Here is a 23,970-nt window from a genome sequence, read left to right on the forward strand (position 1 = left end):
TGTAACGAAAGTGCTATGTAATTTACTGATTAATAATCTCTGCTGTAATATTAATTGTCGCTGTGAGGTCCATCTTTATTGTTTTGTGTGCACTTGATAATCTAGGATGAAAGTTTGTTGCAAGTGTATAGGCAGCCATGTTACATGCTTCAGAAAGCATTTTTCATTTTATACCTCGTTCATTCATCACTGCTTGTTCTTCATGCTAAAAATGTTCTCAACGAGGATTGGTAGTTTTGGGCACCACAGTTTGTGTTACTTTCAGCCTTTCAGCCGCCGCGACGACTCAGTGGTTATGGTGCTCGGCTGTTGGCCCAAAAAGATGCAGGTTCGATCCCGGCCGCGGCGGTCGAATTTCAATGGAGGCGAAATTCTAGAGGCCCGTGTACTGTGCGATGTCAGTGCATATTAAAGAACCCCTGGTTTTCGAAATTTCTGGAGCCCTCCACTACGGCGTCCCTCATAGCCTGAGTTGCTTTGGGACATTAAACCCCCAAAAATCATAAACCATGAAAAAGTTTTCTTGCTCTTTGTTGTACCGGAGACCGTTGTCCAGAGTAGTGCATATGTGCTATCCAGCCTTCGACATAATGTCAGGTGCACGTGAATTTTAAGCCAGGTCAATAGGGGATATTAAAAATTCCGCAAGTGCGCTTTCCCGCATAACATTGTTGTCCCAAACAAGATGGCTGACCATGCGTTTCCAGCTGAAACAAAGCAAGAAAGACTGGTTTCTTGTTTGATTCTTCCAAAATACGTTTCCTACATTCTGTCCACACCTTTAGTGCCTGTCCTGTAGCCCACGTAGTTCCTTTATAGCGAAGTCGGCCATCTTGTTTGGGGCAACATCGTTATGTGGGAAAGCGCACTTGCGGAATTTTGAATATCCCCTATTCTTTCTTTCCCATGTGCAGACTTTATTTAGCACTTGTATCTTTTCAGATGGGAAGCCAGAAGGTGCCATTATATTTCTCGGGCTCTACGAATCTGATTTTGACTGGAATAACGAAACAAACTTGGTATGTCCAATGTGTCCCTGTGTGCTTGGTTATTCGTGTGAGCAGTGCTTTGTGTATATGTGTGAGTGACGAGCGAAACACTTCTGCACCCTCCATGTGTAGGAGCAGTTCAACAAGACAGGCCAGCAGAAGTACCACAGTCAGATCTACAGCCATGGCTCCAAGTGTGACATCACTGGAATCCCGAGGAGAGCTGAAGTTAGGGTAAGTTGGGGACTCCTCACATTGTCACCCCTCTGCTTCAGGTGGCACTGCCTTTCAACCCTGCTTTTCCAGCCTTTCCGATGCTTCCATCTATGTTTTGCCATGCTTTCTAGCTTCTGTTTCATGGGCTTGCCTTGTGGTTTGTTGGTTGCTGAAAGTAGGTTGCTGTAATTGGCTGGCCCCTTTGCATAAAAGAAGACAAGAGTAATTTCACAACGAAAACATTGAAAAAAGGGAGATGCAACATGGTGGCACATTTAAATGGCCTAGTGCTGAGGGCATTGCAAATAATCATTATCATTATCATCATCACCAGCATCCATCATTTATTGCACCAGTAGCAGTTTCATGAGAACTGCTGCATAAGATGGGTAAAGACCCTAATACAAGAAAAGAATAAAACAAAGCAGTCACCAATCCATTCCACAGGCATGAAAGAGGCAAATGTGCATCACAATTTCAGTGGCTAAATGACATAGAGCACAGAATAGATTTGGAAATGTGGAAGAGAATTAACGTGCCAAATAGGTGTTGAGAGTTGAGCTAATTCACACTCTGTCCGGGATGGTTGCAGTGCTCATGTAATGTTGAATGTAGGGAGGTTTGGTTAGAGGTTAGAGGTTTGTTCATGTATGCGCCCTATGCAGGAAGAGTCAAAGAACCTAGGTGAGCTGATTACACTCGAAAGCATACTTGCACTGTGTTTGCAACTGTTGAAGTTATGTTGTTGATGCTAACATAGCTACTGTTGCCGTGTGATGTTCACTTTAGACTAGTGTTTTAAGTTGGAACATTGTGTAAAAGTTCTCAGTGATACTTTTCCATTCTGACTTGTATGAACTACATTTTAATCTTAAAATTCAGAGTAGCATGGGCATGTTTGATTAGAATTATACTGTCACTTAAGAAGCCATGAAGTACCAGTTCCTTTTACTTGTGAAATTGTCATGCTTCATTTCTGGGCATCCAAACAATTGTTTTGAGACATCAGTATGTTAACTAAAAAGAAACTGTGGGTTCTGTGAAAACTTATGAGATTATAAGAGCCAGTCTCTGGATGCATGGACTTTCTTTTGCACTCTCGCTTTATCTAACTTTTTGATTTTCAGTACTACTGTGATGAGGAATCGACCGACTACATTGACAGCGTGGAGGAGCCCGAGACGTGCAGCTACATCTTCACAGTGCACACATCCAGGGTGTGTGCCTTCCCTCCGCTCAAGCGAATCTCTCCCTCCAAGCCCCACACCATCTCGTGCAGTCCTCGGCTCACTGAGAAGCAGTACCAGAGGTACCTGGAGTTCAAAGAAAGTATGTCGCTATGTCTTTTGTGTTGTTTTGCTTTCTTGACTGCCTTTATTTGTTAAAAGGACACCAAGTGCAACTCCACTCAATCTTCGTTCTTTATAAAAATCGATTCTGTGGCTCTTGATGGCCGTGTGGATGTTCGTTCAGCAGCAAAAGGTGCATTTGCTGCTGAGAAAATTGAAAAACTTTCCCGCCACCCGATTCAAACACCCGACGTTAAGGCTAAGAAGGACTCAGTGATCACCCTTTGAAAGTGACTATCACTGTAGCCTGGCCTCATGGATTCGCACACTGTCGCACCATTGTCTAAGTTTGCTCTTAAAAACTTGCGATGGCGGGCGGCGACACCTGTATTTCGTTCTTGGAACTTTCCTAGCTTACAGAACCTCCATTTTCACTGAAATTTAGCCCCTTTGACATTTTAGTTTGGTAGTTTATTTATATAGACCAACTTCAGTTTGTCCTCAGTGTCTGTTTAAAGGTTTCATACTTTTCCTCAACATGCATTTTTACTTCACTTCAATTTGTTTCCTCAATGATGTCATTTTTTTACTGTACAAAGTGAAGTGTATAACTTCACTAGAAAAAACAGTCAGCCCTGGGGGCACTGAATGGTCGCATTAGTAAAGCCTTCGTGGGGCAGAAGCAGCTGTTATAGTTAGTAAGATTTACAGTTACTCCTTTGATAGCTGCACTCTGGGCATGCAGGCTGAAACAGTGTCTAGGGCGAGAAAATTTTTATGCATTTTTGAAATTTTAATTAAACAGGACATTGCATAATCAGTCCCTGTCTTAAATTTTCCATATGCTGAATAGGAGTCAGCTGATTCAGTTTATTTGTATTTTATTTTTTATTATAGAGCTTGGGAATTTCCTTGCAGCTCTAGGCTTGACGTACGTTTGAGTGCTGCCTTCAAGTTTTGGTTATTTTCAGATCTGTCTGTACTGAATAGAAATTTATGGAATGTTCGTGATATGTCTGTGTTCGGTCACATGATATGTCTGGATGGTGAGATAAGACTTTCAAGGACAATTGTGTGTTTCTTTCCAAGTAACACAGCTGACCCTGCATTGGGTTTTACAAATGTCATGGCTGGTCAGCCAGGTTATTTTGTTTGCCAGGACTTTCAGCTAACATTTCCATTTACGCATGCTCATTTTCTCATAGTCTGGAAGCTAGTTATGAATCACAGCTTTGACAATTCCTTTTGGTCCTGTGATTGGCTGTAGCAGAAAGCTTGTGCTTTGCTCAGCTTGCCTCTTTATTGCAGTTGCTCTTTATGCTGAGCTCAGTCAGTTGTTATCAGTTAACTTTGTTTCACATTACTGCTGTTTGCTTATAATTGCGTTTTTCTATGCTTTCTGAAAAAAACAGTTGAATGTCCCATTTTTATGGGAGGCTCCAGACACCAGGGGAAATGAAAGCGTGGTTTCCCACCTTGGGAGCCGTCATTTTCATGTGTCTTCCGTGTGGTTCACCAGTCTTTGTGCCAGACAGGCCTAGACGCCCGTCTTTGACCCATATGTGTGATGTGCGTAGATCACACCGTTGATAATATACGAGAGAGACTTGGACATACCTGTGTGTGTTGTAGGAAGTGTGCATTTTGTGGGATGTGCGGGGTGCATGTTAGCTCTTATGTACTTCTTTTCTAATTCCACATGAGAGACGAGTGCATGTTGATGTGCGTGTGGATGTGTTCCTTGTTGGGGACACTCCGTGCAGTCCACTGTAATGTAACATAATCACCTTCCATATGCATTCTACCTCTTTCTTTCCTTTCCTTCCTCTTTCCCCTGGATCCCGGCCGTGGTGGTCGAATTTCTATGGAGCCGAAATTCTAGCGGCCCATGTACTGTGCGATGTCAGTGCACGTTAAAGAACCCCGGGTAATCGAAATTTCCGGAGCTTTTCACTACGGCGTCTCTCATAACCTGAGTCGCTTTGGGACGTTAAACCCGATGAACCAAACCAAACCATCTTTCCCCTGGTGTCGAGTAGCAGTCCAGGGTCACGTTTCCACTATCCAACTTCTCCACCTTTTCTATCATTAAAGTTTTTTTCTCCCTCTTCCTCGTGGTTTCCCTGTGTAACATTAAGAATGAAAAGAAGTCATGGTTGCAAGACATCTTGTGCACAGTTCAGCGCTGGTATTAATAAGACAGGCTCAGTGCTGGAAAGCCAAACAATTCACCTGCGTAGCCTCAGTGACTCTCCAAAAGCATAGAGATATGAAGCCTTGCTGGCTGCTGTTTCCCTTACTCACCTGTGGGGATGGAGGCTAACAGAGAGGCCTGAAAACAAGTTTAAGGCAGTGTAGCATGCTTTGGAAGGCAACATGACTGGTGTAAACTAAAGAAAAAGTTGTTGTTTATGCATTTGTTCACGTTGTTTTGCTGTTGGCGGTGGTGACTAGAGTTGTGTTGCTCTTCCCCCTCAGTGCTGTGGTTTAGGCAAAGTGAATTGTTACTCTCGTTTACTCCTCTTGTCAGGTGAGAAGAGATTGGAAGAAGAGAGGAGAAAGGTGTGGCTCTCGGAGCAGCAGAAAAACCTCGAAGCCATCAAATCTTTTGTGAAGAAGGAGCCCAGCAGCAGCCTTACCAATCTAGAGAAGCCCGTAGTGGATGTTGTTGAAGACGGTGAGTGCGTTAGGTTACCTATGCACCTAACGTTCAAAACTTATTTTGGTGCTGTCACCATTTTTTGTGTTAATTGATGCAAAATGCAGATATTAGCATAATTTGTTTGTTGCAGTCAAACACAGTGACTCGGACAAACCTAAACACAGTCAGCTCTCAATACTTTGCACCTGAAGGGTACTGAAAATTTGGTTTATACTGAGTTCTGATTGACGAGCTCCTTTGTAATATGCCTCATATTAATGGAAGCGAACTGTCAGTTCAAATTAATGAGTTCAAATCAATGAAATCCTACCTTACGTCACTTGGGAAGCTTCCGGCCTGTACACATGTTTGTTTCTTAATGATGCAGGCTGGTTCGAGCGCAAGAATTTCGGTGCTACTATTAAATGTCCTCTTACTGGTGTCATGTCTAATGTAGAAATCTGTTTTTTATGTCAAAAGTTAACCTTTATGTACATGTGTTTTTGGCCAAAAATGCATTGTATACCTACTCCTTGCCGCAAAACATGTCTGCCTTCAGCTGATGGTAAGAATAAGCTGTGTGTTAATAGTAAACGTGGGTTTCAAGGTTGTGACTGCTATAACGGGATTGTTTATTTATTCATCCCCAGCTTCTGTGGAAAGAAATTGGGGAGCATTGTGGGGTCACTTGCCTAGGAGCTACTCATTGTCCAACTCCCTTATTAAGTAGGTGATATGCATTTGGTATGCCTTTTCTTCAACTTTCCATTAAGTGACATGATAGAGTATAACACCGTAGCTTTTGAGACATTTTGACTGACCTCGAGCTTTGCTACAAAGCGACTGTGCCAAGTAATTGAAATCAGTCCATCGCCAGCATTACCACTCACGCTAGGAAAGCTTCTGAGCGGCGATACCATGACAACTGCCTTTTGGGGCATAAACTTGGCATGTTAAATAGTGGAGCTTCAAAAAGGCATATACATAGTTGTATATACTATATCAACATTATTATCAAGGCTAGTTGATTCTACCCCCATTAACTACGGGATCCAGATAATTCAAACTGCCGACGTAGTCCCGGCTGGGGTCCATGTAAGTCTCTTGTGTTTCTCGCTTATTCGGACGCTGTAAATCTCGCACCGGTTAATTTGAATGAGCCCCCGATGGGAAGCCGTGTCCAGGTATGACCGGCACTTTAAGCGATTGTCAAAATAGCCCTTGTCAAACGTGAATTTCATGCTGCAGAGTCGCTCACACACCTCAAATGCGTGTGCAACGGCAGGTGTGACGAATAACGGACAGCCCTGTCTCAGAATAGTCGGACCGCTTAGTTTCGGCTTCACTTAGCTTCACGCCATCCCGCAACGAGGGCAGCTATCGGCTGAACACTAGCCAACCAATCAAGTTCAGCTGGTCTGGTTTGGTTCGAGCACCAGCTAGCAGCCAAGCCCAGCGGTACCATTGAACGTTGACTGGTACAGCTGTGCGTCTCGCTCACTCCAAACCGCTCCATGCGGTTCTTCCCTTTTGCGCTGAAACTGCACGATCATCACGTGTCATTCGCTGTTTATGCGGCGAAGCCTTCAACCACACGCAACCTAGTTGTTTATGAGGGGGCTCCACCACAACCACGTCACACCATAAAAGGTGGTGGGGAAGCCCCTTCCATTTTGGAGCAGTTCTGCTTTGATGCTCCTGTCAGTGTGCCCCCCAATAAAGCACTGATGGAAATGTGAAAAATAGTCATTGTCATTATGTTCTCATCTCAAAAGCAGCTGACCATTGTCCATTCTTTCACCAAATAAATTTAGCATGATGCAAGCGGTTCTTGGTAGGGTCTTTTGGGGTAGTTTCTTTCGAACTTTGGTTAATTCGAACTTGTTTTCGGTCCCTTGAAGTTCGAATTAACAAGCTTTTACAAATGACATCAGATATTTTCAGCTCAATGTTAGATGGCGCTAGGGTACTTATTGCATAGATCTCGTGACTTCTTGCTCTGCAGTGCGAACAGACCAATATCAGTTCGTTAAGAGCTTTGGTGAAGTCAATTTGGGAAGTATACAAGAGGTGCATGTCTTGAAAGGAGAACTGCAAAAAGGTTAAAAAGAAAAGAAATCACTATTCTACACAAGCAGTCAGGAGCTTTTCAGATGTGAGCACGAGTTTAATAAGAATCTGAAAGTGCCAAGAAAACAATTCCAACCAGTTAGTAGGTTTTGCATAATACTTGGGACGAGTGCAATACAACTTCTTAGGTTATTATGCACCTGTCCTTTCAGAGCAAGACACGGCTGTACCAGAAAAGCCTCAGGGTGACAGTGACCAGGCATCAGATGCGGGATCCACTGCTACGACCTCTGGGATTGACCATGCTGTTCTCAGGGACGGTGCGTGGCGTTGTCTGTGTGAACTAGCTTCCTCCGCAAGTGATGCTGAAGCTTGCCTGTTCTTCTTCTGTGGCAGTTATTCGTGAGAGAGAAATGTCCCAGAGAACAGTGCTTCCAAGTTTTGACAGGTGGATTTAACGAAGCCCAAGCAAGTCACTCACACCAGTGAGCGAAGCTCTAAGTCTTTCCATCCCAGTGGTGTTGGATTACTCTTTAAGAAGTTATAGATCTAGAGGGAAAGGAAATGGGGCTGGTGATTGATGTGGGGGCAGTTGTGGTTTATTTTTTTAAACAAAACGAGAAGGAAAACAGATGCTGGTTGCAAAAACTGCCAAGTCTGCCAAGTCAAGCATCTGAGCAGTGGCTATGTTTCACTCGTTCCCTGAGCATTAGAGAGAAATTGGACAAAAATAAGGAGCGTTATAAAGTGATATGCTAGGCATTGCAAATCGTGGGCAAAACAGCCAGGTGTTCAGTTATCGGGCATTCAGATTATAAATTGCAGTACATGCGGACTACTTTTTTTGGGCACGGATGGAGTCTGAGTGAATATATAGACGTGCTAGCTTTGGCAACATTGCATGCTGTGTATGAAATGGATCAAGGCCTTGAAGATGAAGGTCCGAGATAGAATGCCTTAAGAACGATGGCTAAGTCATTGGTAGAGCAAATTCAGTGCGTTTTTTTTTAACTGATATGCAGCTTATGGGCTTAGAATTGAAAACGCGCCAAACAATGCTGACTAGGTGTTAGAGGCTGTTTTCCTGATGCTGTCTGTGGCATAAGTCTACAGGTCACACTTGGATGACACGTGCCATAGGCTGCCAACTTTTTGCATAGAGGCTCTTAGTAATAAATCAAGGCGTGTCTAGTTTTCCTGTTTAATGATACCAACTTTTTTTCTGCTGAACATTGTTCGAATTTAGGCGTGCCATCAGAAACAGCAGTAACACTTGAGCCACAGCTGACCTCATGTGAGCCATGCTACAGTCACAAACAATTTTTCTTAGCTATAAATGGTCATTAGTTCAGTGAAGGTAAGTCAGTGAGAAAAGTTTAGACGTGTTAGTAAAAATAAATGGTGAGCAAGGTTAGAGGTAGAAGCAGAAGAGGAAATGTCATTTACACTAACGTTAGGTTCACACCATTAAAAGGCGTGTACCATCCTGCAACAGTTACTTTACAGTGCTTATTGGGAGCTATATTTGTCGCTTTCTTGGCACATTTTGGCTGTAGGCAGTTGTCAGAGGACCGGTCACTTGGCCATATGCTTGGAGGGCTCTCCAGGAAATTTTGCTATTCTCTTGTTTCGTTTGCTGCGTGGGTCTTGGCTTGCACTGTGCTAAAGCGCATTGCTCATGTTTTTCAACCAATATAATCGAGAGAAGGCAAGCATAGCAAGGGAAGCCAGAGGGTCAGGTGGGCAGAAGCGATTGGGAAGTTTGTGGGGACAAAATGGCCGCAGCTGGCTCAGGACAGGGTTATAAATAGAAGGATATAGGCAGTAGAGGCCTTTGTCCTGCATTGAACGCAGTTTGTCTGGTGATGACGATGTGTTTCTGCATATTTTCACCTTCCGTCTGTCCACATCGTCGTAGCCCTCATTCTTTCTCTCTCCTCTTTCCCCAGTGCAAAGCAGCAGGCCAGAGAATCGTCACTTAGGGTGACCTGTCTGCCTTTCTATCTTGTAAACTTTCTCTTTTTATACTCACTGGGAAATTGTGCTCTGTGCTGCCTCGTTAACTTTCAATAAAGGCTCATCATTAGTAACCGTATGAAGAATGCGTGCCTGATGTGAACGTGTGTGTGTGCAGGACAGCAAGGACTGCCTGCTCAACAAACGCACGGTAATGAAGAGCCGGTCCAGCAGAGTACGCAGAATGACTTGGCAAAGCAGTTCAAGGAACTATTTAACAAGGTCAGTTCATTTATTGTTTGCTGCTGCATGTAGCATATGAGTGCAATTTGGTACAACTCTCATTTATTGCATGGGCTGGCCCATTATGTTTTATTTATTTTTTCCCGGGTGACCTGTGATAGTTACTGTCATTTATGGCGGTCACTGGACACTTTTGCACTTCCTGTCTGATTTCCAAGCGTTTTGCACAGATGGCTGCATGGCCTATACTTTCGGGGTTTCGTGTTCGGCATGTCAACGCAAAATCACACAGCCCCTAGCAGTTCCACCTTGAACCACAGAGTGAAGAAGAATGGAAGAAAGAGAGGAGGAGACAAGAGAGTGTACTTTGATGCCGCCCTGGCGAAAATCCTTCCCAGCCCAAATGGTTTATGGAACAATTTCCAGTTGGTTCCAGTTGGAACCAAGTGGAACCAGCTGGGAATTGTTCCAAGAACCAGTTGAGCTGGGAAAGATTTTCACACTGGCAGCAAGGCGAGCTATCTGCAGTGGCCATATGAGTCGCTCTGGTAAGGCTTTGCGTGACAGTTACTGCATCTTTCCTCTCTTCATAAGGTCCTTCTCCTTGCAGCACTAAGCTCGACTGAACGTGCAGTTGAGATCGTTACCAACCATACTATCATGGAGAGGTCACAATGTGCGCAGACCCATTTCAGCTGTGCCACTAGCGTTTGACTTCACTTTTTATTTAAGAGTCACTACGATAAACCAGTTGCTGGCGGAATTGCGCGAGGCTACTCCCACCTTTATGCAGCCCGCAACATTAACCTCAACCCCCTTCAGAAGAAGGTTCCCCCGACTATCACTGTAGGACATCCTGGCTGTCATGAGGGGGTCTCAAAATGTTCTAGAGCGCAGCTCTTAGGCGCCCGTTCCTGGCTTGCTCGTTTGTCATTGGCATAACGGGCACAGCTCTAGCAAAATGAAGAGCACGGCGAAGGATGAAAGTAGAGTGACAAAGAAGAGAGGGCAGGAATGGAGAGGTGGAAGAGAGGGTAGACTTGGAACTTGGAAGATAGAAAGACGAAGCATAAGGTGGAGAGTGGAGGAGGGGGGTACCACAAGGACAAGCAAGAGGGGTTGTGCTCATTTGTGCTAGCCGTTGTGTAATGACTTTCTAAACGCGTTTTCAGAAGACGTCATGCTTATTACTTCATGAAACTCCACACCCATCACATCTCATTAACCTGAGTTGATCGTTCACCTTATGTTTGGCGCTCTTTGGCCTGAGATGCCCTGCATCTGGGGTGCATTTTTAATAGACGCAAAAATCAGTCTTGCGTGAAGAAAATGATGGATGACTTCAGTACAAACATGTATTCGGTTGGATAGTGGGACCTCCTCTTATAGACAGACAATGTCAGACAAGCCTCTATGCTCTTTATGCTCACACATTGTTCCATGGTTCAAGATCTATTACACTAAGAAGAATGTGTTAGGGTGAACAGAATACAATTTGAGCATGCAATGATGAATTATGACCAAGGAAATGGAAAGCAAATTCCATTTCATGAAGTATGTAATTAACTGTCGAGTTCACCTTCGGTGAAATATATTTTCCCAGGCTGCAGCGGGCAGTGCAACAATAAACTCTCCAGTTAAGGGATTAAGAACCTCTCTTGCTTTAAACAATCGTGCCTATATACGCCATGTTTATTCGCACTACTTCTATCTTGCCTTATAGATAGGTTGCCACATTCATTGTGTCATTTGAGCGAAGTCTGTTCAGTGCCTTTGCTCTTAAAATAAAAGAACATTTTAAATAGAAAAATGTGTGTTTATTCCACAAGGGGGAAGGCGACCTTCCGGACGAAGCTGGTGCCCAGTTCAAGGACAACAGTTATGCAGACATGAATGCCGTTCTCGAGAGGCTGATGAAACGCCTGCAGCAGATGGAGACTGAGGATGGCACCCAAGGTGGCCTGGAGGGCGGTTCTCAACAGCCCGTTGCTGCTGAACAGCCCGTTGCTGGACAACAGGAGCCGGGCAGCGAACACCTCGTACAGCCAGGAAGTGCCTCCCATCAGCCGATGGGGAGTAATGACATCTTGGAAGGTGAATACGAGGGCGACGATGATGGCCCTTTGGTGGCCAGCAGAGATGAGCAACACGACGTAGGTGAAGACGGCGGTAAGGCAGCCAGGCTGTTTATGTTTGCTTGTGTGCTTGTTGGTTACTGATATTCTCATGTTCCTCTGGGCATTATTGAGTGAAACGGGACAGTAAGTGCCATTAACAACAAACTACCTGGGAATATAGCCATTCATTGCCGTCCAAAACCGTGCAGCGCGCTTTATTTCCTCCAACTATGACACCCGCTCTAGCATTACCAAATTAAATTATCTGCCGACATCGAGCCTCTTGCGCATAGGCGTATAATTGCCTGTTTATCATTATTCCATAAATTGCACTATTGTTTTCCCTCACTTCGACACTCCCTTCTGCTCCCTCCCCTCCGAACATCATGCCATCTTTTCAACTCCATGAGCATCCTAAGACTTCATGGCTCCTAAAACGCATTTAACAAGTCATTTCTGCCTCTTGCCATTAATGAATGGAATTCACTACCCGAATTAATTGTCACTGAACGTGATGCTCTTAAATTCCGCCAAATGCTGTCATTGCACTTGAAATCCCAATGTGGGTAACTGTTGCCTTTGCGTTTTATTTTTATGTTATGATTGTTTGATCTACTACTGCACCTGTCTGCCTGATTTATAAACGTGTTTTTCTTTTTTTCTCTTCCCCTAGCAACGATTGTTTCACTGTATACTTTTTCTTCACTGTATACTTTTTTTCACTGTTTTACTGTACTTTTTTTTGTATATGTATTCTTTTTTTTTTACCTAATAATGCCATTACTTGCTTCGATGTTTGCCCCCCCCCCCCCCCCCCCCCCTTTATGTAATACCCCGCCAGGGGTCTTTAAGGGCCAATAAATGATGATGATGACGCTATTTGGCTTAGTTTGACAGTTGCAGCAACTGGACATCTGCATGAAAAAAAAAAAGGCAGACTAGAAAGAAACACTCATGTGGCACCAAAAATAAAAAAGGAAGTCAAGTCACAGAAAAAAAAAAGTAGATGCTTGAGTTCTATACAGAGCAGGAGCACACGTGTAAGTTGCCAGCACTGTTTTTATTCTTGGTTATGCAGAAACCATATTTACAATGCAACGTCAGGTTGCGGTAAGAGGGTTTTGAGCATTTGTTTAATAACTGTGGTGTAAGTGCCACTCTAATTTTCTAATGTGGGCTCTCTGAATGGGAGCTTCGAACCGCTGTTTAGGACATTAGCAGAGGCAGAGGCATAAAAGAAACTGAGGTGTTTCGTTCGGTTTATCTTTTTTTTTGTCATCTTGTTTGAACAGAAAATGGCGTGTGACTTGCTGGCATATCAGAGTGGGCTTGATGTTTACCACTGTACCTTGATTCAGTTGGGTACTTTGCTTGATATTTCCACAAGTGTCTGCTGCTGTTTTTGTAGTATTAATCTTTTTATTTTTGTGGGTTTTTTTCTTTTTATTATTATTTTTTTCACTGTCTTTGGATAGGGTGCCAGCACCTTGTCCTGGGAACAGCATTTGGATATGCTGTTTATCAAATAGCATTGTATTCAAGTATGATCTTGCTGTACTTATGCTGGAGTAACTGCTCACATTGATTTGATGCCGTTATAAAAAGGAAAGAAACTGTTCGCTTTGCTACATCCCAAGAAAAACTGGTTCATTCGGGTTTAACGTCCCAAAGCGACTCAGGCTATTGACTTTCACTAATCATATAGTGAGTGCATTGAGAGGCAAGGCTTTAGTGCTCGAGTGTGTCAGGTAGTGTGCTGTTTTTTTTTTTTCTTCTTGAAATTTGTTTTAGGCCTAGTGTTCATGGCATATCTAAGCTGCTCTGCAGGGAACCTTAAGTGCAGTGCTGCCCTAAAATATATATAATATATATATATTTTTCGTAAATGTGCAACAGGAGAGTAGATGGGAAATCTAGAGTTTTATTTAGTGTTTGCCATTATTCTCAGCTGCGATTCTCTCTTTTCTTTTCCCTCAACCAGTGCGTCTTGGAGAATCGGCACTGGTTACAAATGTTGTTTCTCGTTGCTGTTTCCAATAGAACCCCGATTGTCCCGCCATCTTGACTTAGTCTCAGCACTGAACATGTGCTCCAGGCTCCTCTGCAGCGTTTTGGTGGCAGCTGTAGAGGAGCTATAGAAAGCGAAGGAGGCTTCATTTTTGTTGTTTGTTTTTGAACACTGCGCTGAGTGGGACTGTATAGTAGAATCCAGCTGATGTGTTGATGGCTTTGTATATGTGATGGCCCGTGAATGAGATAACGTGCCGTATTCAAGCAGTGATTCACGGTTGTTTCAGCTGCGTGCCAGCTAGAGCATCAAACACACCATTGCTTGTGACTTGTTCAGGATTGATGGTCCTTTTCAGTGCAAAATGGTGACTGGTGGTCACTCTCAACCTACTTGATTTTGTGACTGTGTCTTCTTTTTTTTAGCACATGGTGTTATTGCTTTCCTGGGTCACATATTCATGCATAGGGCTCTTGGGGAAGCTGTGAATAAGCACATCAATTACTGAAGCCAGGAATTTTACAGGCAGACCAATCTCTATTGTGTTGTCTATGTCTGTACGTGCAGTTTTGTTGCAGTTAAGGGGGAACACTGGTCTTAGACCTATTTTTCTTATTTTTAGCCCATTCCTAATGAAACTGTGCCACCCTGCTCAGGTTTTTACACTGATTTCAATAATGACATTACCTTTTTCCATAAATTAGTCGGTTCCCAAGATAATTAATTTTATTTAGTCATTCATTACTACCTCGGTGCAAAAAAAAACTGCTCAATAAAAAATCATTTGAATCCATGGCTACATAGTATGGTGAGTAAAGAGTGCAATAATGAAAACCATTTTTCCATTTTACTCTCATCAGTAATTTTACAGCACCTGGAATATCAACATTCAAGGTGTGAATGTAATGCATCGATAAACTTTGCAAATTTATAAATTTTTGAAGCGTGATTGAACAAATCTGCTTCGATTATTGCACACACTGTGCCTTCAGCTTCCCTTAGCAAACACTATGACATCTCTACCTGTCCTAGATGTTGAGATATTGACATACTAAGACAGCCAGATGTCCAAAATTTTCATGCCATTAAATTGTTTGCTCCTGCATAAATTCAGCCCACATGATGATGATCTGAATTTAATATTATGGTCAAAATGCTGATTCCTTGAAGGAAAAAATTGGTATAGTTGGTGAATAATAGCAGTAGATTCCACAAATGTCATTTTTTGGAAATTGAATTTTTGGTAATTTTTTTGGTCTCAAAGACCAGTGTCCCACCTTAAATGGAGGAAGACTTGAGCCCCCCCCCCCCCCCCCCCAAAAAAAAATGAAAAAGCTCTGTGTTCCCAGTACAAGGTGCTGACATCCTGTCTGAACACTTACTTTGGAAAAAAAAAAGACTAAACCTACAAAAAAACAGCACCAAACAATCGTGGAAATACCTTAAAGTCTCCAACTGGGTCGGTGCTAAATAAATATGCAGTTCATGCTGAAGTGCCTGCAAGTCAGCCTGAATTCAATGAGACATTTACAGCTCCCATTTTCTCTTGAAAGAAAATGACGGAGAAGAGGTGAACGAGAGAAAATGCTTCAGGTTCATTGGTTGAAGCTTTTCAACACGTCGCATGAGCTTCTGTCTACGAGGTAGTCACAAAGATGTATCTTTTTCCCCCTCAGACTACGAAGACGGTGCAGCTCTTCCTGCTTCTGAAGATGGTCAAGCTGACGCTGGCGTGAGCAGGCACAGTGGAGACGGAGACCTTGAGAATCCTCCGGGTGAGTGGCCTGAAAATTATCTGTACCGCCTCGGAATGAATTGGCACAGTGCCCGTTCAGCTGGGCTTAGTTTCGTTGTGGAGCAAAGCATGCTGTTAAACACGCAGTGGACTGGTGTAACTTTAGCAGCAGCTGCTTTGCTGCTAAACGTGGCCTGCAACATTCTGTAAGCAATAAAATGGTTTAATGGGTCAGTCTACTCACCGAGATGATTGTATAAATAATGACATATTCTGGTAGTTGGCACCCTATAACATCAATAACGAGGGGTCTGCGCCCGGTTTAGGCAGGAATTTATATTTTATTTCCACGTTAAAAGTCGCGTAAAAAAGCATGGTGGCGACCCCAAATGTTAATTTTGTTCAAGAAAGTGGTAGTCTTTTTTTTGTAGAAGCATAAGTGAATATACTACGCACCATTTGTATGCCCCAATGTCAGAGAAACGCACGTTTTGTTCTAGTAAACTGTAGAAGGCGTACCGCTCGCTTTTTCTGTAAATCACATGAATATTTATAGTTACACGTACGCTAAACGCAGGCACATTCCCACTTTTAGTTCAGCGTATGCTAGCAGAGACGCAAAAATAAACTCAGCCTATAGTGGTGCCATCTGGTCGTCACGACGGGAACCATTCCTGTAAACAAACCGACTCTCCACTTAAGCCTAGGAGCGGCAGAATCGTCACTCTAATTATTAAAATAAAGCAAATTTATCTCTTATATGTTTTCTTATAGGCGAGATGAGACGAAGCGAAAGACAGGCGCCCCATTTATGGCCAGTGAACGCACTGAAAAAGGCAGCAACAACGAGAATTCAGTCCAAAGTGAGAGGTCCGGCTTCGACGGGCGCCGCCATGTTTGTCGCCGCGCGGCGGAAATCCAGATGGTTGCCAGATGAGACTACCATCTCATACAGATGTGTTCCCACATCAATAAATTCCATTTTAAAATGTTCTGCCGCACTTCTTGGCACCACAGCTGGCTAAACGGTAATTTGAGTAAAGAGCTATCGGTTGCCGCAAAGAAAATATGGTCGATAAAATTCAGTAGACTGACCCTAGTTAATAGTTAACCCTTTAGTGTCCAAAATTTTACCTTGTTGTTCAAGCAGCTGAAAACTTAGGATTCAGTTTACAGTGCATTAGGAAACATAAATATTGGACCACAAAAAAATTTGCTTTAGTATTTGCAACTGCAAAATGAGGCGGTTTTCAATTAGTATTTCCTTAATTGCACGTTCACAAGCCATTGCTAGGTAATGTGGGTGCAGTATACAGCTTCTTCATTCTCTTCTGAGGGGACTGAAATAAGATATCTGTGACTGTACAAACTCCTGCTGTCATGCTAATAATCACTCATCTCTCACCCCTATACTAAACATGCGACGGCTGATCAACCAGCCTCATTCAGTGCGCCTGTTTAATACTCCTGTCACACGGGTAATCTCGATGCCCATTGAGTCAATGGCCATTGAAACTTTCGAGGTCCATCCAGGTGCGTTGCTGCCACACAGCGAATTTCAACGGTCATTGAGTATCGAGCATGCAATTTTATTTATTTACAATACCCCTAAGGGCCCTCGTGCGACGGTATTACATAGGGGGGGGGGGGGGGGGGGATACAAGCATAAAAATATGGCACAGGAATTTGAACAAAATGCACGTAATAATGAATTAAAACTAGTAATGTACACAAATAATAACAACAAACAACGCAGAGTAAAATACTCAGTAAATGCACATAATACAACAAAAATACCAAATCTGTTAGTCCATGGTTTGCTTTAACGAATGCTGAAACGATTGTGGGTTAACCTCAGTAGCTATGTGTGATGGCAAGTTATTCCAATCTATTATAGTGCGAGGAATGAATGATTTCGCGTAGAGCAATGAATGGCATGTGATGCGTTTTATTTTGTTAACGTGGTCACGGCGAGGAAAGACTGTAGGGTGCAATCCGACTGATGGAGCTAGTAGCAGCAGCTTTTAGCAAAACACGAACTAAAGCACTAAACCATGAGTCGCATATTGAAGTAAGAACTATGTTTGTGAGTGTGAAGTAAATCATGAATTAAAGTTTGTTTCTTGTGTCAAGGGTGTGGTGTATAGGGCTCCCTTCACGTGCGGCAAGAACTATGTAGGCCAGACGAGAAGGTGCCTGAATTCCCGCCTACGTGAACACAACACCTCTTTGAAGAAGGCCCCTTCCTCAAACCTAGCCTTGCACAACAAACAATGTCGTCATAACACCTCCGCGCCTGCTGCCGAACCATGTATTCCACTTTTTAACGACACAAAGGTCTTGCGCAATCACAAAGATAGATTAACTAGGGAAATCAGCGAAGCATTTCATATTCACAAAAACCGCAACACATGCATAAGCACCCCATCCGTCCTCGTTCATGACTGTGAAATATCGTATCTTGATCATCATGACAGATTTTGACATCTTATCAGTGTTGTTGGAGTAGATCAATGCGTGGTCCTGGTTGTTAGGAGAGTATATTTTTTTGTGTTCCTTGCAATAAAGCTTCAATTGCTAGTCAGCGCCTGTCCTGCCATCGTCTTCTCTCTTGTCCCTGTTGCTGCGCTGTTTTCTTCATGAACTATGTTTAACTGAAAGTTGCTCGGGAGAAGCTATTCGAACACCTCTTAGTTTGGCACTGTACAGGGACTGTGACAGCAGAGCGACGACGGGCAACGATGCATTTTACATCAGTTTGTACGGTAAACAAGAAATGCAAAGGTGGCATGCATTATTTTCTACAGTGATGCAAACGATGCCTGTCTGTCTTGCTGTGCGTAGAGTAATGAAATGACACTTTAGTCTGTGCTTACCTGAAATGTGCACCTGTCTTTCAATAAACGCACTGGAAATTCCTAGAAACGGGCACAGAGGAAGCAGAGGCAGAGGAGCCCAGCAGCCTGCGGGTTCGCATCCGACGGTTTGGCCGCCGCAAGTCGAAGGAGCTTGGAAAGAAGGCCAACGCCTACCAGGAGTTGGACCTGCCCTCTGAGGACAAGTCAAGGTTGGAGACTGCGCTGCGAGACAGGCTGCAGAAAGCAGGGGTGATGGCAGGAGGTGAGGCTTACATATCCTGCTTGCTAGGGTGGCTTGTTTAGAGTGCAGTTCTCAGGCGCCCGTTCCTGCGTTGAGTGGGGTACCTCGGCCTCTGCATAACCGAGCGCAGAGGAGGAAAGACAGCGGCAGCGAAGAGAGTGCAAGGAGGAAAGTGGAGAAAGAGGGAACGGGGCCAGCGGTGCGCTGTTGTCTTCTCGCCAGTGATGTCACTGATAAAGTGTGCGTCACACCCCAGAGATGGCGCCACAGTAGCGCACCTGTGTAAGCGCTCTGACCCGAGGCGAGACCATTGGCGGCAGAATGCTGTGCATGCTTTCCAAGTTGAAATGCTGAGCCGCCTTTGTTTGGTTTGGGTTTTCGAGGTTTAACATCCCAAAGCAACTCGGGCTATGAGAGACGCCGCAGTGAAGGGCTCCGGAAATTTCGACCGTCTGGGGTTCTTTAACGTGCACTGACACCGCACAGTACACGGGCCTCTGGAATTTCGCCTTCATCGAAATTCGGCCACCGCGGCCGGGATCGAACCCACGTCCTTCGGGTCAGCAGCCGACCACCATAACCACTGAGCCACCACGGCGGGGCGCCTTTGTTTGGCACTGCATGTTCCATATGTGGTCGCCTGTGGTGAAAGTACCACAGCAGCTGCGCTCAAAAATCACGTTACCAAGCAGTGTAATTTCTGGCAAATTTTTTTGTTGTTGCTTGATTTAGATAAAACATAATTGTTAGCTTATTATTAAAAATTATTACTACTGACTAATCTGAGCCTTGCGCTTAGTAAGCTGGTGATGGCCTTCATTTTTGGTTATTAAAAATTATTACTACTGATTAATCTTGGGCTTAGTAAGCTGGGGATGGCCTTCATTGTTGGCACTGTAGACTTGTTGAATTTAGAGCACCTTTGGAGCATGGGGTCAGATGAGCAAGACGAAATTATTGCCTATGATTTTTTTATTTATATTTCTCGTTTGAAACTTGTCGCAGCAAGGACATGTGTCCAGACTCTTTTTGCAATGCAATAGTCGCTCCCAGCATTTGCCCTTAAAAAACTACTCCAGGGGTTTCTTAACTCTTTCGTTACCATGGGAAAAGGGACTGTTTTTCATAGGTCTCAGAAAAATATTTTTTCTAGAAAAATTGAGAGATAAAAATATACAAAATGCATGACAGTGATTGTAATAGCATGCGCTTTCTAATGAAATTTATTTCAACATAAACATTTGTTTTAAATATTTAGAAAAAAAATTGGAAACGGAAAAGAAATGAAAAGGACAAAAAATGTTTATTTAGATGGCAGTAACTCTCTGAAATAATTTCTACACAGTCTACGCAGAAAACGAAACTGTAATTGCTGAAGATCAAACTAGACGGCGCAGCATCATTGTAGCAGCTCCATAGGAGAGCTCTGGTTCGCACAGATGGATAGGGATACAGAAAATAAACAAACAGGCCAATGTTCTGGGCTCTGGTTGTGCAGTTTGAACTTTGGAAACAAAATCTGATGATGCAGCGCTGTCCTCGGAGTACCTGTTACTCGATGCATCAAAATATATGCTGCAAACACAGCAGAGTTGCATGTAATGGGATTGTTTTGAGCGCACGCACGCTGTTCCCGATGTTGACGCCTTGCTCGAAGCGTTCGACCACGCACCTTCTACTTCAAGCGCATTTCAGAAATTACCACCTTGCGGCAAAAATACAAGTTAGGCAGGAAATGAAAGTTTGACGTGTGAACAACACCATAGTAGCCATGGTCGTGGTGTCGTAAAAGTTTGAATTTTTTTTATCTCCGGTGATCAAAGTGTAGTGGCATGGTAACGAAAGAGTTAAGGTTTGCTTTTACTGTGTGTTCTCCTCTCTATCTTGATCATGCACACCAATTTACGGAGCTGTGCAGTGTTTTGCTTTTATGTTAATTCGGTTTATAGTTTTTTGGCCATATTGTGACTTCAGTTGATTTCTGCTGGAAACTCTGCGAATCAGCTGAATATTGAATAATTGCATTGCCCCTCACAATCACCAAAAACCATTCGCTTGAAAGTAAAATTTATTTGGTGAAAGCCTGGGCAGCGGTCATTTAAGACGAAAACTGCGCGACGACGATTTTTCGCAGGTGCATTTATGTTCACAGACCAGTAGGCTTTGGTAAGCTTAGCACGCTTGGAGAAAGTGCGTTGCAGTTATTATCGGAGAAGTGAATTCAGTGGGAGTGAAGTTAATACCTTAGTGACCTGTGCAGCATGTAGTATTGAAGATTAGCACCTGACGCCTAGGAAGGAAAGAGCAGGAAGAAAGGGGCATGGAGCGTGGCTCAGTGGACGCCATGTTGGCGAGAGTGATGAAATCAGACGCGGCTGGCGTGCCTTCCTTCTTCTATAGCATGTTCGTATGGGAAGCCAGTGAAGTAAGAACGATCTGAATGTTAGGGCTGTACTGATGGGCCACAGTGCCCTGCAGATTTGGAAAGGTGGGCTTCATCTCGCAGGCACGTATGACTGAAAACAAAAAATTGAGCACGAACTTTTGGGCTTAGACTGCTGGCTTAAGCTGGGCGAAGCTGCTGTGTGCCATGTATGTTTGGTACTGTGAACTTTTTTCCTTATTAGCTAGCCCAGCTGTCTATTGTCACCCAGTAAGTGCATCGAAGCAGCTGAAATATATATATATATATATATATATAAAGTGAATAATTGAATTGACTTTGGAGTAAATAATAGGCTATGAGAGACACCTTCACTACGGCGTCCCTCGTAGCCTGAGTCGCTTTGGGACGTTAAACCGCAATAAACCAAACCATATATAATAGTGAAGCAAGTTTGTTTTTGAGCATACAAAACCACTGATGCTGCAGTCATAGTGCGTTAACTGCTTGGTGCTTATGTGCTGGGCCTCAATAACATTTTGAGTCTGCTGCGCAGCAACATGGCTCCTTTTTTTGGTAGTTAGCAAACATACAAGTCCCTCAATCTGACCATCCTCTAGAAGCACTCATGTTGCTTCTGTGTGTGCAACAGGTGTGTGTGTGCATGCGTGCACAGGTGCATGCATCTGCTTTGGTTTGCTTTGTTCGGAATCCTAGACTTCTTTATTGATTTTGCTATTTCTTTTTTTCTTTTACAAAACCAAACTTTCCTTGCAGGAAGGAAAATTGAAGTCAAAATCATCACTGCCGGTTACTATGATGATGAGGAAACCCCCAAGGGCCTGAGTGTCCTGTCTCCAGAGGAGACCAGGCAGTTTCAGAATATGATTGTCACTCTGCTGGTGAGTGCACAGTGTGCATTTAGTATTTTTCTTGCCTTAACCCTCTGGCACGCCATTTTTTGTTTCCATGAAAAATGAAATATTTTTCTGGCTAAATAATATATCCAGGCCTTAAGAGGGGAAGCTGGTCTTAGAAAAAAATGTGTGTTAATGAAGTCACAATAATGGAAACTTCAAGAAACATGTATTTTTACATGCTAATTCCAAATACAGTTAAGCCCACTTATAACAATATTCAAGTGCCATGGAAATACGATTGTTATAACCAATAATTGTTATAACAGGGTTGTGCCGAAAAAAAAAGAAAGTATGACAAACTTCAGAGCATTTATTGACAGTAAATACCCAGAGGGGTTTGCTTGTTCTAATGCCTGTAAAAGCTCGTTAAATTGAACTTCGGGGAACCGGAACAATGTTCATTGTTCACCGATGACCAAAGCACCGCCATCACTGCGCCACCGGGAGCTTTGCGCACCTCCACGTCACAGGAATCAAGCCGGCTTTTTGGAAGCTATTCTTATGGGAAACTCAAGAAGCATGCAGAACCAAGGGTGCGGTGACAGCTGACAAGAGAAAAACCGCGCTGGCTGCATGCACGCGCGCTGCACTGACTGATTAGGGGTACGCATGGTGTGCGTAGCCAATGCAGCAATGCAGCAGCTCTCCTGCCGCGATGACGCCTGCCTCTTTTGCTTTCGTGGCGTTGCTGCGCCAGCTTAGTCCATTGGTCGGCCCTACACATGCACGCTTTTGTGTTGTAAGCATGGTTTTGCTGGTGTGGTTGTAGCATTTCTTTTCTTTTTCTGTAATGGTTGACACTCAATTACCAGATTTAATTGTTATAACCAATAATGTGCCTTGACAGCGTTGCTATAAGCAGTTTATTTTACCCTAGAACACATGGCAAAGCTGATGGTGCCATGACTGACCATTGTTATATCCGATATATTGTTATAACCAGTATTGTTATAAGTGGACTTGACTGTATGTAATTTAATTTTATGTAAACCAAATCGTTGTGCACTTATATAATATGTTCTGTAACTTTTTGCCGAGAGCCTTCAATAACTTTTGCTGCATGAAACTTGCTCAGATGCATGCTTGTCACAACATCAGAGTACGCAATAAGGGCAAAATTATTATCCTGCCTATCATAGAAGTTGAGAAACGGGAAGAAACTGATAATTTTAAAATCCTCTAACTCGTCTTCTATAAAAGGCAGGATGATAATTTTACCTTATTGCATAGCTTGCTGTCAAGAGAAACCAATGGCATGCAATCTAACAAGTTTCCTGCAGTAGAATTTCTTTCACTCTCTCGGCAAAAGTTACCTAACTTATTTCATAAGTGCACGACGACTTGTTGTACATAAAATTAAATTACATATTTGGAATCGGCACACAAGAATGCATGTTCCCTGAAGATTTCATAGTTGTGACTTCATTAATAAAAATTTATTTCTAGAACCCTTTTCCCCCTTAAAAAAGACAATTTGGTAGTTTTCCAGCACAAAATACTAGCAGTTGATTTTTTGCAGGGCTGTGAAAAATCTCGTACAAACTGTCGTAATTAATGAGAATATCATTATTGAAATGGCGCAGCTTATGAATTAAACACCTGGAGGATTGTGGAAATGACTTCTTTTTCGAAGGTGCACAGTACGCTTGAAATTGCGAAAAAAAAAAATACTGGTGGTGGCTAAATGCATCTGCACAAAATTGGCGGATGACATGCTACCTTCCTCACTGTTTCGCAGCACATTATTCACTGTGTTCTCTATGTGGCATAAAAAACCAGCTTATCAATGAGTTGAAGGATGCGAAATTCACCTGAAACAGTGAAATTACTGCTCGGTGTGGCCCCACTCGGTGCGGCGGTTTAGTATATAGCATGTCAGAGGGTTAAAGTAGCTAGTCTGGGAGCTGCCGAAGTGTTCATTACATATTTTTCTTGCTTTTTTTTACTTTAATGAACAGATGGGGAATCAAGAGGCTGTCCAGGAGATTGAAAAGCACGAGAGGCTAGCGAAAAACTACCAGTTTGTGTGGAATGACGAAGAGATGGCCAATGAAGCAGCCACCGGAGAAGGCAAAGAGGGGGGGGAGGAGGAGGATAAGGAGGGAAGATAGCCTCCATTGCCACGTGCTCGTACAACGTTGCAACCCTAGTCATCGTCTCGAATCTGGACACTGTGAACCTGTGAATATACAAGATGCTACAAGGATGATGGAAGGTGCACGCTGGTAGCATTTTGGCTGCTGCAGTTTCATGCTTGCGCTCACAGAGAGGACGTGGCGTTCTACAGGTTTTTTTTTTCCTGTA

General features: G+C 43.4%; 1 protein-coding gene across 3 annotated transcripts in view; it reads left to right on the plus strand.

The window, feature by feature from the left end:
- The window catches only part of LOC149339589 (uncharacterized), a 35,666-nt gene extending 11,696 nt beyond the window's left edge, over window positions 1–23,970 (plus strand). For 2 of the 3 annotated variants that reach the window (XM_089548294.1, XM_089548292.1), the window contains exons 4-14: window positions 943–1,019; window positions 1,122–1,223; window positions 2,333–2,534; window positions 5,025–5,171; window positions 7,418–7,525; window positions 9,340–9,443; window positions 11,234–11,573; window positions 15,206–15,304; window positions 18,187–18,384; window positions 21,524–21,648; window positions 23,625–23,970. In XM_089548294.1, coding sequence (XP_089404420.1) covers window positions 943–1,019; window positions 1,122–1,223; window positions 2,333–2,534; window positions 5,025–5,171; window positions 7,418–7,525; window positions 9,340–9,443; window positions 11,234–11,573; window positions 15,206–15,304; window positions 18,187–18,384; window positions 21,524–21,648; window positions 23,625–23,777 — 1,655 coding nt within the window. In that variant the 3' untranslated portion in view covers window positions 23,778–23,970. Of the gene's footprint in view, window positions 1–942; window positions 1,020–1,121; window positions 1,224–2,332; window positions 2,535–5,024; window positions 5,172–7,417; window positions 7,526–9,338; window positions 9,444–11,233; window positions 11,574–15,205; window positions 15,305–18,186; window positions 18,385–21,523; window positions 21,649–23,624 lie in introns of all 3 variants that reach the window. The other variant, XM_089548293.1, reaches the window with a different exon arrangement.

Source organism: Amblyomma mixtum, chromosome 6 (genome assembly GCF_055824585.1).
Source record: "Amblyomma mixtum isolate Tamu chromosome 6, ASM5582458v1, whole genome shotgun sequence".
Lineage (NCBI taxonomy): Eukaryota > Metazoa > Arthropoda > Arachnida > Ixodida > Ixodidae > Amblyomma > Amblyomma mixtum.